This window comes from Petromyzon marinus, chromosome 72, assembly GCF_048934315.1.
Source record: "Petromyzon marinus isolate PM22_M1 ecotype Great Lakes invasive population chromosome 72, UKy_Petmar_22M1.pri1.0, whole genome shotgun sequence".
Taxonomy (NCBI): Eukaryota; Metazoa; Chordata; class Hyperoartia; order Petromyzontiformes; family Petromyzontidae; genus Petromyzon; species Petromyzon marinus.
This window is the reverse complement of record NC_133738.1, coordinates 5,663,105-5,676,765: the sequence shown is the minus strand read 5'-3', so window position 1 is coordinate 5,676,765 and position 13,661 is coordinate 5,663,105. Positions and strand designations below refer to the sequence as shown.

Here is a 13,661-nt window from a genome sequence, read left to right as displayed (position 1 = left end):
GCAACAGTTGGGCTGCGTTACGTTGTGGCATTTATCACAGGGCATGATGCGGAAAAACGTGGAGAGATGATCAGAAGTCTTTCCTGTCTTTTACAGCAAGGTATTAACAACTTTATTGCGATGCAAATGCAGCCAGTCTACAGCAAGGTATTAACAACTTTATTGCGATGCAAATGCAGCCAGTCTACCCTGTCCCTCTAACGAGGTGGGGGGGGGGGGGGGTCGTATCAGCTAAATAGACGACCGCAACAATGATTACAAAATAATTTAACTAGGTCGACGACGATAAATAATAAAGGTTTTTGGGTTAGATCACGTTATTTATAAATGTGTCGTAACCCTCCACCACCCGACACGGCCAATCAGCAAAAAAGTGTCACGTTGACAAAAGACAAATAGTTCACTACTTTAGCCCACCGGTGTGTTGAAGAGTGAATCTACAACATTTACAGATTGAGTACGCCGTTTCGCTGGTAATTTCATCCAGCATCATCGGGCAATTCTGGCGAATTGCCCGATGATGCTGGATGTAAATGTTGTGGATTCACTCTTCAACACACCGGTGGGCTAAAGTAGTGAACTATTTGTATTTTGTCAACATGACACTTTTTTGCTGATTGGCTGTGTCGGGTGGTGGAGGGTTACGACACATAAATAACGCGATCTAACCCAAAGACCTTTATTATGAATAATATTGGTCACGAAAGCCTACATTTTAAACTGACGATGAATAAATTGATATACTCTGTGTTGTGTTCTGTCTCTCCCGAAGAGAAAGTGGGCGATTCCAAAACAGCTGAGCACCAAAGGGTGCGTTTGTGGGACGGCAAAAATTTCATTTCAAAAGGTTTAATCTCTAACGGGCAATTGCGTATCTGCAAGAGCGACCTGACACTTCCCTCGTCACCCCTCCATGTCGCACAACGCCGCAGCTCAATTCCTCCGGGTGTAAATGGAATCGAGCACCGGTGTTCATATTCCAGATGCAATTATTACAAGTATTTACTTATTAAAATACACTTTAATATCAACGTCTTAATCGTGCAACATCTTGATTACCACCAATAACTGACCGGTCAATTAACATTACCGAGATCCTCCTGTCAGTCGATGGACATTCAAGCAATATAATTTTAACAGTTAGATATATTATCGGAGCTATGCAGCTTAACAGCATGAAAATCTGCCAAAATCGAAATTGGGGGGTGTGTGCCCCGTACTATACTGTGCACACAGGGCCTCGGGGACCGATCCCTGTTCACCATTGCCTTCTCTTAAATAATAATAATAAAAACGCACCTGGCTGTGGCATAGCTTTTAGCAGAGTGCACGATTATATGTGCGATCAATCACAGTTAAGCTCACACATACACCCTGGCTAAACCAAAGCACATTACCGTTTCCGCTCTCAATTCGCATGCGTTTGTTTTGCAGGCGACCGAATGTTCAAGGGCAAAATTTGCGCCAACCAGGCACAATGTAACGCACCCGACTTTAAGACGCAGATCAGACAATCTATCGTGGGCATGAAGCCCTCGTTCACGGGCATCGTCAAGTACTACAGCTGTTGCCAGTCAAAAAACTGCAATTACGGTAAGTTGGGATTTCGAATTATGGATTTCCACTCTCACCCCCCCCCTTCTTTATTTTGTGGGTTACCTGCTGTCAAACCTTATCGACAAATGTTAAACTAGGACTCATCTCTCTCTTATTTTGTGGTTACGTACTGTCAAAACCTTACTGACAAAAGGAAAACTAAACTAATCCTCATCAAGCGACAGGCAAAATTGGCCGCTGGTTGTTGTTGTAATCACACCCCAAGCGAAACATCACCAGCTACACAATTGTGTAAATGTGTGTTTGTGGCTTGAACTCTCCAACATACAACAACCGGTTAGTGCTGAATTATTAAACTAAATCGTCACGCTTTGTTTAAGACCGAGACAGGAGGAGGATTTCTCCACAACTCTGGCTGTTGCCTGATGATGCTGCTAGTTGTACTTACTGGCGAAAAATCACGGCACTCGATTTTTAAATGTTGTAGTGGGTTTACTCTCCAACACACAACCGGTGTGCTGTACTTGTGTAAAGAAGCTCCGACGAGTTGTGAAAGAAGAGAAAGGTACGACCTTTTATTAAGTTACATGGAGTTTTCACAACTCGTGACGAGTAACGCATCAGCGGAGCGCACACACCCTCTAATCAATTATCCCTTCACCACGTGTCTTCTCTAGCTACACCACCCTCTCATTCATTATCCCTTCACCACGTGTCTTCTTTTGCTACAGTACCCTCTCTGTCTCTCTCACTTGCTGATGCGAGCGTGGTTTGTTTTGTTGTTGCAGTCACTGCAAAGATCTGCTACTACGGGAGTGCCGGACTGGGAATCACCGAAGAATATAAGTTCTGCGCGGCAGGCGAAGACTCCTGCTTATCCACCACCCTAACGCAGGGTAACGGTTTGGCCTGGGAAGATGATTTGGACGACCATTGTCATACGTGTCAACCCATACGGTTTACACGTATTCTTGTACAGGGAAATTTAGTTTTCAGGACCATATGCCCTACAGCTATTTAAAAGTGGGCAAAACATAGTTTTTGTTTGTGTTTCTGCCTTGTGATGGGACTGTAGGATAATATTTATAAGGACATGGGGTGACCAATAAGGTCTGAATTGGTCTGTAATAAGGTAGGCACTGATAAGGGGTTGGCATGTATGCTTCGCATACCAATCTTGCTTCCTAACCCCTTGCCAGCTCCGGTCCCTAACCCCTATGCTTCACCAGTGCCCCCTTCAGACAAGTATTGCGGGTTTCTAAACAATGACAACATAAGGGAGGGGGTAGGAGGCACTGCAGCTGGTGAGGGGATGTAGAAGATTAGTCATGGATACAGTCACATTTCCCCATGTGATTTGTAGATTTAATTCCTTAATGTATTGAGTTCCATTTTAACGTAAAAAAATATTTAAGGACTGTGTCTTGGTGTGGTCTGAGGCAGATTTTGCTGTTAACTGCCCCATTTCCGAAGCTTAAGAATTTATTATGCAATTTGAACTTATATACTAAATGTATTCATTTAAAAGGTGCTACGGTGGTGAGATGTTACATTCCTCACCTGGTATGCAGGATGTCGTTTGTTTGATCCTGAAGCCTGCTGTATATTTGAAGTTTGCATGTTCTCCTCGCAGTCACTTGGATTTTTTTCTCCAGGTCCTCTGGTTTTTTCCTCCACATTTAGAAACATGCATTGAGATAATTTAAATAATTTCACTGCTACAAATGTCCGAATGATGGGCCACTTTATTGAGCTATCATTTGTGAAAGCCAGGTTACGTCTGAAAAATTACTTAATACCTCAATGGGCTTTACCTGGCAGCATGGGCATTGCTTAGTTTCATTTCTATATGTCCGGGTGATTTGTTTACTTTTATTGTACTTTGCGCGATTATTGTGTTTTTTATTGTTCGTTTTTGTAACACTCTTATCCCGTGTCTGTACTGGACATCTATGAAGAAGAACTTTATATCTCATTGGATTCCTCCTGGAGTGTAAATATATATTCTGATAAAAGGGGGAGTCAATGTGGAGAGAGAACTAAACGAAACTTTTTAAATAATTTGCACGTGATAATCCACTTTGTTCAGCTCTCATTTGTAATGGCCAGGTCGCTTATGTAAAAAAAAAGCTACGTAGCTATGAGCCTTACCTGCTCAATTAAAAATCGTTGAGTTTAGTATTTGGCTGCTATACATTTCCACGTGATTATCGGGAACTTCATTAGCTGCTATAATTTGTGATGGCCAGGTGGCTTGTCTGAATAATAGCTACATAGCTCAGTGGGGCCTTAACACCTAGTAAATAAAATAAAAATGTTTCTAGTTTAGTGGGACAAATTCTCCAGATTAAGTGACTTTGACATGCTCTGGGCAGGGGTGGTTACGTGGGGGGGACAATAAAACTCGGTCCCGGTCACTACAACGTTGATCTAAACAGTTTGCGATCGCCTCCTTGTTTTGCAGGTGGCAAAACATTCCAAGCCAGGGGATGCGGCATCAAAGCGGAGTGTGAGACGTCTGAATACAAGACGCAGATAAAGCAATTCATCACCGGCATCGCCTCGTCGTTCGACGGCACCGTGAACAATTACACCTGCTGCCAGACCGATCTCTGCAACGGCGGTAGTGGATTGCAATTGACGGACAGATTGTTTTACCCACCTCCGTCTTATTTCTGTAATGTGGTGTATGCCTGTGTGTGTACGTTGAACTTCATGTCGCACCGTGCTAATCGGAGGTGTGTGGGAAAGGACGATGAACTTAAAACAAGCAATTAGAAAATAAATGTGTTTTGAAATAGTATAGTGGGGTAATGTGTAGTGTCATCATCATAGGCGATCCCTCGCAATCGAGGATGAGTGTCTTCCATAGAAAAGTTTAATTCTCTTTGGGTCTTAAAATACCTCAAGGGTGGTGGGTGGAACTGGATAAGTAATTTCGGCTACAGTATGCTGTTTCCGCCATTCCCGCTTTTCCTCTTCGTGTTTCCACCGTTGAGTTTCAGTATGTTTGGAACCTTGAAATAGACTGTCTGTGTGTCTCCAGCTGAGGTGATACTGGGCAAGAGTCTCCTATGAGTTGGTGTCGATAGTGCACTTCTTCATGTTGGCCTTCAGAACATCCTTGAAGTGCTTTATCTGCCCTCCTCTTGAATGCACACCCCGAAATAAGCTGGAGTTGGGCAAGACGTCGAATGATCGTGCCCTCAATTCTCGTGGTGTTTGTTTGCAAGAAGACGCTGGCGTTTGTGAGTCCGTCTTCTCACCTGATTTGAAGGATCTTCTGCAGGCAGCCTTGATAGGACTTCTCCAGTGCTTTAAGATGTCTCCTATATTTTATCCACGTCTCAGTTCTGTACAGAAAGGTAGAGATTACGATTGCTTGGTAAACCATGATCTTGGTTTTGGACCTAATGTCAAATTTCTCAAACACCCTTTTCCTCATCCGACTGAAAGCAGCACAGACACATTTCAGAGGATTTTGGATTTATTTACCAACATCAGCATTCCATTAAAAAAGGTATGGGAAATACTGATTTTCCAGTCTCACCATGGATGTAAATTGTTGGAAGTGGGGACTGCTCATTGATAACTGATTGATGAAGGACCTTCGTCCTTAAAACATTAAGCGTCAGTCCCATTTTCTCATGTGCCTTAGTAAAGTTTTGATTGCCTGAAGATCCACCTCCATGTGGGCACACACGACAGCATCGTCAGCATGCTGGAGTTCAACAACTACTGCTGTCGGGATGGTCTTAGATTTAGATCGAAGTCGGTTGATGTTGAACAGCTTAACATCAATTTGTTAGTTTGTCTCCACTCCTGCTCGAAGCTTACCAGTAGTTAGCTGTAGCATCGTAGTGAGGAATATTGAGAAGAGTGTTAGGGCGATGGCGCAGCCTTGTTTGACTCCAGTCTTAACTTCAAAGTGGTGTGAGATGGATCCATTACTAAGAATCACTGCTCGCATACCATCATGCAGCAGGCGAATGGTGACAAATTTCGGTGGACATCCTTACTTTTCAAGGATCTCCACAGTGTTTCCTCGGTTGACAGAATCAAAGGCTTTCGTGAGGTCAAAGAAGTCCATGTAGAGAGGTTTGTGTTGTTCCTGACATTTTTCCTGCAGTTTATGGGCATCGAAAATCATGCCAGTTGTGCTTCCCCATGGCCTGAACTCACATTGGGATTCTGGGGGGGAGTTGATCAGTAAGTGGCAGAAGACGGTTCAGGAAAGTTCTTGCAATGATCTTTCCTGCAGTGGACAGCAAGGCGATCCCCCTGTAATTTCCACAATCGGTTGTATGTCCTTTCATAAAGATTTTCACAATCATGGCATCTCTGAGGTCATTCGGGATGTCCTCGTATTTCCAAATTTTCAACGTGAGCGCTTGGAGCAGTAAATCGAGCTCCTCTCCTTTTCTGAAGATTTCAGCAGGAATTCCATCAGCTCCCAGGTGCCCTATTGCTCTTCATCTGCTTGATGGCTTTCCTCACTTTATCAAGGGTTGAGGGGTTCCAAGCTCATTTCTGATTGGATGTTGTGGAATGGAGCGGAAAACACTATCATCGACAAACGAGTCTCGATTGAGCTTATTTTCAAAATTCTCCTTTCAGCGGGTGTTGAGTTCCCTCTCCTTGATCAGATCTCCTCCATTCTTAGGCCTCAGTGGGGGGTTGGTCCCTGAGTGCTCGGACCATTGGCGGTTCTGGTGGCACTGAAAAATCCACGCATATTATAGATGTCGGCAAGATGTTGGATCTCCTTCACTTTGTCTTCCCACCATCAGTGTAGTGTACAGAAGTGTAGAATGTACATTTAACTTTTTTTAGCACCGTACGTAGACAACCGTGCTAATTGGAGATGCGGGGGAAGGACAACAAACTAAACACAAAAAGCAGTTCTAAAGAAGTGAGTTTGTCAGTCGAGATTATTTAAAAGTGCATATCGCCCAGTGGCATCCTAATATTAGAAGAGACCCACAAAAACCCACCGAGACCCATACTGATATGTGTGTAGGTTGAACTTTTTTCACACTGTACATAGCCAACCATGCTAATCAGAGGTGCAGTTTTGAGGCTATGGTGCATTGATGAGTCTATTGGCAGTGAGTATATGGGTAGTGTTGAGCCTATGGGTAGTGGTTTTTTTTTTGCCTGATGACTACTGATGCTTGTGTTGCATTCAAAACGTCGTGATTTGTTTAATTTTATTTCTACCTACGTGACTTTACCGAACGAACCAAATAATATAGTCTATGGGTATTGTTGAGTCTATGGGAAGTGTTAGTCTATGGATAGGGTCGTGTTAGTCTATGGGTATTGTTGAGTCTATGGGAAGTGTTAGTCTATGGGTAGAGTAGTATTGAGTCGATGGGTAGTGTTATCTATGGTATGAATGTTGAACTTCTTTCACACCACCGTGCGTCGCCGACCGCACTAATCGGAAGTGCAGGGGAAGGACAACAAATTTAATTCTGCATGTGTTGTGTTTCTTTCGCACCATGCGCAGCCAACCACTACGAATGACGCTATATAGTATATAAGATGAAAGTATTCATTATCATAATCATTATTATTATTCTCTGGGTCTGATCTGTATCGATGCTGTTGAATGTCGCAAGTTCCCATGAGCTCACCCCCCCCACCCCCCTTGCCATGCAGTGGTCAATGGTCGTACCTGTCGCTTCGGAAGCAGCGGGTTGGGAGTTCCTGAAGTGGACAAGGCCTGTGCACCAGAGGAAGACTCGTGTGTGACCGCTGTGCTATCGCAGGGTAAGTTTGTTCTGGTAAAAATCATAACTTTTTTATGCATATGTAGTGAGTTCAACTGAGTCGCAGACATACTCTTTGGAGGCAACACATTTATTAACACCAACACACACGGGGTTAACTGCCCCTTAACAGAATAACAACCTATGGTGGTGACCACCAGGTTAACTACACTAATTTACACCGTAACTAGCTACAACGAACCGGACCACAGCTTGGGTCCCGGTCCACGTGTTGGAGACTCTTGTAGAACGTAGAATTCTTCAGGATGAACAACAGCAGCCGGTCTCGCTGAGGGAACCCGGCTTATATCCTAACGGGTCGCGTCTGTCTCCGCGGTTGGCCACGACCACCTTCCAGAATCCTCGAGCAGGATCTCGACCCTGACACGTGACCACCCCTAACCCCCACCTGTTGGACGTAGAACATAGACGAAGTTTTCTTCTGGATGAATAACAGCGCCGGTCCCTCTGTGGGGAGCCGGCTTATATCCTCTGCCGTGTGGCCGGCCCCGCCCCTGACCACGACCACCTTCCAGAACACTCTAGGAGGATCTCGACCCAGACCACGTGACCACCCCGAGCCCCCACCTGGGGCCCTTTGTAGACTTAAACGGTCACATGTCCTCTCGGGTCAACCAAAGTGCCATGGCCTATAATAACCCCGTTCCTATGGCCGGCACTTCCACCCTATCCTGCAGGGCTGGGACTGCACGCCAAGCGTGATGCCATCCAGCGCTATCACTCAGTGCTAACCGAGCCCCTCTTGGGCCAGTATTACACCCACACCATTGTGGTATCTGCGATGTTATCACACCGCACTCCGTGCCTCTCTAGGGCTGGCATTACCCAGTGGCATCCCGTGATGTCACTACACATATAATCTAATTATATTTATTGAGCACCCTTTACTCATTTGTTACAACTCCCACTACTCTATGAGACGTCTGGTAAAAGCGTGCACAACATTATCTGGCACGTGTCGTGAAGGGGTACTGCATAGATCTGCATTGGCTTCCGGTTGCCGAACGAACATACAGCATTAGAAGGTCGCACTGATCACACACACACACACACAGTTTTCAATTGCCACAAATGACCCAAATACCTTGCTGATTTCATCAAGGAACAATAAACCATCGTCACGCGAACTCCGCTCATCCTTGCAGCAGCAGTGACATTCGGCTGCTGGCCATTGAACTCGGACGGTGGTCACCATCGCACATCGCTTTCAGATGCTATAGACACTACACCACTATACAGCACACTATACTACTATACACTACACGATGCATTATACTACTATACACTACACACTACTATACACTACACCATACATTATACTACTATTTACTAGAGGCCGACCGAAACTGAATTTCTGGTTTCGGCCAAAACCGAAACCAGACCGAAAGTTAAAATTTGACTTTCGACCAAGACCGAAACAGAAAGGTATATAACCGACGTTACGGAACACAAGATTTATAAAATAAGAGCTCTACAACCCGGCTTCGCCCGGGAGTTGGATTCACCACGGCCGGCCGCATTTGTCTCCCCAGTGGCGATGTTGACACACGACACCACTTACTCGTTTGAGGCTGAGTCGACGTAGGGGAGGCCCAGGGAATCGAACTCGGTCCGCCGGGTTCGTAGCGCAGCGCGCAAACCGCTACGCAGTCGCTGCCCCCCCCCCCCCAGGTGCGTGACATAATTTATTGACGGCCCCAGACCATTGGTTGCGCTGTCACCTCGCTCGCAAGCTGCTGCTGCTGCTGCTGACGTGTGTACGTGTGTGTACGTGTGTGTATGTGTGTGTGTGTATGTGTGTACGTGTGTAAGTGTGTGTGTACGTGTGTGTGTACGTGTTTACGTGTGTATATGTATGTGTGTACGTGTGTGTGTACGTGTGTGTAAGGATTATTCAACATCGCCTTGCCAGGCACGCTGAGGAGAGGCTTGCGGAGCCCCAATGCGGTTTCAGGAAAGGGCGGTCCTGCACAGATGCCATATTTTCTGTCCGTCTGCTACAGCAGAGGTGTAGGGAATTCCAACAAGACCTACATCTCTGCTTTATTGACCTGGTCAAGGCCTATGATACCATCAGTAGGCTTGGGCTCTGGGTTGTTCTTCGTACTTTTGGAGTCCCTGACCCTCTGCTCACGATCATTAAGGACCTTCATGATGGTGAGCGGGCCCGGGTAAAACTACGTGGCCGGGAGTCAGAGCCATTCCCTGTACAGCTTGGGGTGCGACAGGGATGTCCTCTTGCTCCCACATTATTTAACATCTATTTTGACCACGTAGTTCGTGAAGCCTTCAATAGCTGTACCGGGGGAATCTCCATTTGGTACAGATATAATGGGAGGCTGATCGATGCCCGGGTGCGGTCAAGGGATGGCTCCCTATTGCTCAACCACGTTATGTATGCCAATGATTTGGTAATAGCTGCTCATTCAGAGGAGGAGTTGGAGACGCTGCTGCTGAGACTGGAGCGTGCCACTAAGAGATGGGGCCTTACCATCAGCCCCACCAAAACTAAGTACCTGCCTGGGTATTTTGTCCCATCGGACACTCCACCCCACAACTCCCAATCGGTGATGGGGCAGTTGTGGAGAGAGTGGAGAGTTTCCCATACCTGGGCAGTGTGCTTATGACCGGCTCCAGTTTAACAGCAGAGGTCTCACTCCGAATCAGTCGAGCGGCAATATCTTTTCATCGGTTGCGTAACGCTGTGTGGAAGCTACCTGGTGTGTCGCTCCGCACTAAGCTTTAGGTCATCTCGGCCACGGTCATTCCCTCCCTTCTCTATGCTTGCGAAACGTGGACCCCCTAAATGGAACATCTTCGCCGGTTAGAAACATTTAGGCTAGCCTGCCTACGATCTATTCTGGGTTTAACCAGGCTGGATTGTGTGAGGAGCTCACAAATCTTTGAAAGATCTGGTCAAGGTCCCATCGGTGAGCTACTCCAGCAGGCAAGGCTGCGTTAGCTGGGTCACGTAGCCCGCATGCCCAGCCACCGCATGCCGAAAGAGCTTTTGTTCGGCCGGATCGAGGGGGCTAGACGGGCGCGGTACGGGCTAGAGAAGAGATGGAGTGATGTGGTACAAAAGGACGTGGAGCTGAGTGGACTTGCCGATGACTGGTACCAGCGGAGTCAAGATCGGCCTCTGTGGAGGAGGCTCGTGAAGGGCGCTACTGGCCAGTTGGAGGCAGTCGCCCTCCAACAAAAACGGAGGGCGGAGGAGCGACGCTCACAACAACGAGCGGAGCGCTGGGTGGCTAAAGCACACACAGCAGGTTGGCACAGTAGGGGGCACAGGTGGTGCATCGGCCAGTCATCTCAGTAAGTCGACCCGTGGCACCTGGGTCTGCCTCGTGACCTCCTGCCAGCGGGCGTTCGACACTTCACGTGGCTTCAAGGTGCACATTGCCTGGCACAAGCGTCGTGGTGACGTCACCGCCACTTAGTGGCGAATGGCGGTTGTTGTTGTTCATGTGTGTACGTCTATGTGTGTGTGTACGTGTGTACGTGTGTGTGTGGACGTGTGTATGTGTGTACGTGTGTGTGTATGTACGTGTGTACGTGTGTGTATGTATGTGTGTGTGTATGTGTGTACGTGTGGGGAGCGATAGTGTAGCGGTTAGCGCGCTGCGCTATGAATCTGGCGACCCGGGTTCGATTCCCGCTCACGGCCAACACCAGTGACGATTATCTGAACCGGTCCCGGGGCTCCCCTAGGTCGACTCAGCCTCAAATGAGTACCTGGTGCGGTGTGTAAACATTGCCACTAGGGAGACAAAGGCGGTCGGGCGTGGTGCTGGCCACCCACCCCCTCGTGTACCGTTCCGGCCTTCATAGGTGCTCGCTAACAGCACTTGCCCCTACAGTCTGTTAAGGCTATATGGGGGATCTTTGTGTACGTGTGTACGTGTATGTGTGTGTGTACGTGTGTACGTATGTGTGTGTACTTGTGTACGTACGATTATCTTAACCGGTCCCAGGCCTCCCATAGGTCGACTCAGCCTCAAATCAGTACCTGGTGCGGTGTGTAAACATTGCTACTAGGGAGACAAAGGCGGTCGGGCGTGGTGCTGGCCACCCACCCCCTCATGTACCGTTACCGGCCTTCATAGGTGCTCGCTAACAGCACTTGCCCCTACAGTCTGTTAAGGCTATATGGGGGATCTTTGGATCTTTTGTGTCCGTGTGTACATGTGTGTACGTGTGTGTATGTGTGTACGTGTGTGTATGTGTGTACTGTCATCGGCTACAGAATCCCACGTCAGAGAATGTGGAGGCTTACCGCAGCCTTCGCTCGGAGGTTCGGAGAGCCGTGAGGCGCTGCAAGGATGGGTGGTGGTCGCGGGTTGCTGAGGAGATGGAGTCTGCCTCAGTGGCCCGTGATCACAAATCTCTATTTAATTCCATCAAAAAAGTAACCTGCGGCGCCACACCTATTACCATCATTAGGGGAAAAAAGGGTTATCCAATCTCCGACCCCCAGGAACAGGTTTGCAGATTTGCTGAGCATTTCTGTGAGGTCCTGGGGGAGGGAAAATCCCTCAGCCAGGAAAACATCGTGGCACAAAGTGAGGATGACCCTGCTGAGGCTGCGGTGCCTCAAATATTGGAAGAAGTCACCCCCTGTGAGTGGCTGGCTGAGGTGCCATCTGCTGAGGAAGTACTGAAGGCGATCCGGAGTCTGAGACCAACAAAGGCAGCGGGCAGAGATGATCTCCCAAGTGAAATGCTGAGGGAGGGTGGCGTTTGTGCACAGACTGCCCTATATGACATTATAACAACAGTCTGGACCACTGGATGGGTTCCGCAGGATTGGAAGGATGCCCTGGTGGTCCCCCTTTTTAAGAAGGGGGACCGCACATACTGTAACAACTACAGGGGCATCTCACTCCTCAGTGTGCCGGGAAAGGTCCTGGCAAGGATTATTCAGCATCGCCTAGCCAGGCACGCTGAGGAGAGGCTTGCGGAGCCCCAATGCGGTTTCAGGAAAGGGCGGTCCTGCACAGATGCCATATTTTCTGTCCGTCTGCAACAGCAAAGGTGTAGGGAATTCCAACAAGACCTACATCTCTGCTTTATTGACCTGGTCAAGGCCTATGATACCATCAGTAGGCCTGGGCTCTGGGTCGTTCTTCGTGCTTTTGGAGTACCTGACCCTCTGCTCACAATCATTAAGGACCTTCATGATGGTGAGCGGGCCCGGGTAAAACTACGTGGCCGGGAGTCAGAGCCATTCCCTGTACACCTTGGGGTGCGACAGGGATGTCCTCTGCCTCCCACATTATTTAACATCTATTTTGACCACGTAGTTCGTGAAGCCTTCAATAGCTGTACCGGGGGAATCTCCATATGGTACAGATATAATGGGAGGCTAATCGATGCCCGGGTGCGGTCAAGGGATGGCTCCCTATTGCTCAACCACGTTATGTATGCTGATGATTTGGTAATAGCTCCTCAGTCAGAGGAGGAGTTGGAGACGCTGCTGCTGAGACTGGAGCGTGCCACTAAGAGGTGGGGCCTTACCATCAGGCCCACCAAAACTAAGCACCTGCCTGGGTATTTTGTACCATCGGACACTCCACCCCCACAACTCCCAATCGGTGATGGGGCAGTTGTGGAGAGAGTGGAGAGTTTCCCATACCTGGGCAGTGTGCTTATGACTGGCTCCAGTTTAACAGCAGAGGTCTCACTCCGAATCAGTCGAGCGGCAATATCTTTTCATCGGTTGCGTAACGCTGTGTGGAAGCTACCTGGTCTGTCGCTCCGCACTAAGCTTCAGGTCTTCTCGGCCACGGTCATTCCCTCCCTTCTCTACGCTTGCGATACGTGGACCCCCCTAATGGAACATCTTCACCGGTTAGAAACATTTAGGCTGGCCTGTCTACGATCCATCCTGGGTTTAACCAGACTGGATTGTGTGAGGAGCTCACAAATCCTTGAAAGATCTGGGCAAGGTCCCATCGGTGAGCTCCTCTGGCGGGCAAGGCTGCGATGGCTGGGTCATGTAGCCCGCATGCCCAGCCTCCGCATGCCGAAACAGCTTTTGTTCGGCCGGATTGAGGGGGCTAAGCGGGCGCGGCACGGGCTAGAGAAGACATGGAGTGATGTGGTACAGGAGGACGTGGAGCTGAGTGGACTTGCCGATGACTGGTACCAGCGGTGTCAAGATCGGCCTCTGTCGAGGAGCCTCGTGAAGGATGCTACTGGGCAGTTGGAGGTAGTCGCCCTTCAACAACAACGGAGGGCGGAGGAGCGACGCTCAGAACAACGAGCGGAGTGCCGGGTGGCTAAAGCACAGCAGGTTGGCACAGT

At 48.2% G+C, this 13,661-nt stretch overlaps 1 protein-coding gene across 2 annotated transcripts in view; it reads left to right on the top strand.

Annotated features, from left to right (window-relative positions):
• LOC142906931 (uncharacterized) overlaps nucleotides 1-13,661 on the top strand; it is a 70,462-nt gene that overhangs the window by 47,481 nt on the left and 9,320 nt on the right. For both annotated transcript variants that reach the window (XM_076055705.1, XM_076055706.1), the window contains 4 exons: nucleotides 1,435-1,593; nucleotides 2,346-2,453; nucleotides 4,022-4,180; nucleotides 7,222-7,332. In XM_076055705.1, coding sequence (XP_075911820.1) covers nucleotides 1,435-1,593; nucleotides 2,346-2,453; nucleotides 4,022-4,180; nucleotides 7,222-7,332 — 537 coding nt within the window. The remainder of the gene's footprint in view (nucleotides 1-1,434; nucleotides 1,594-2,345; nucleotides 2,454-4,021; nucleotides 4,181-7,221; nucleotides 7,333-13,661) is intronic.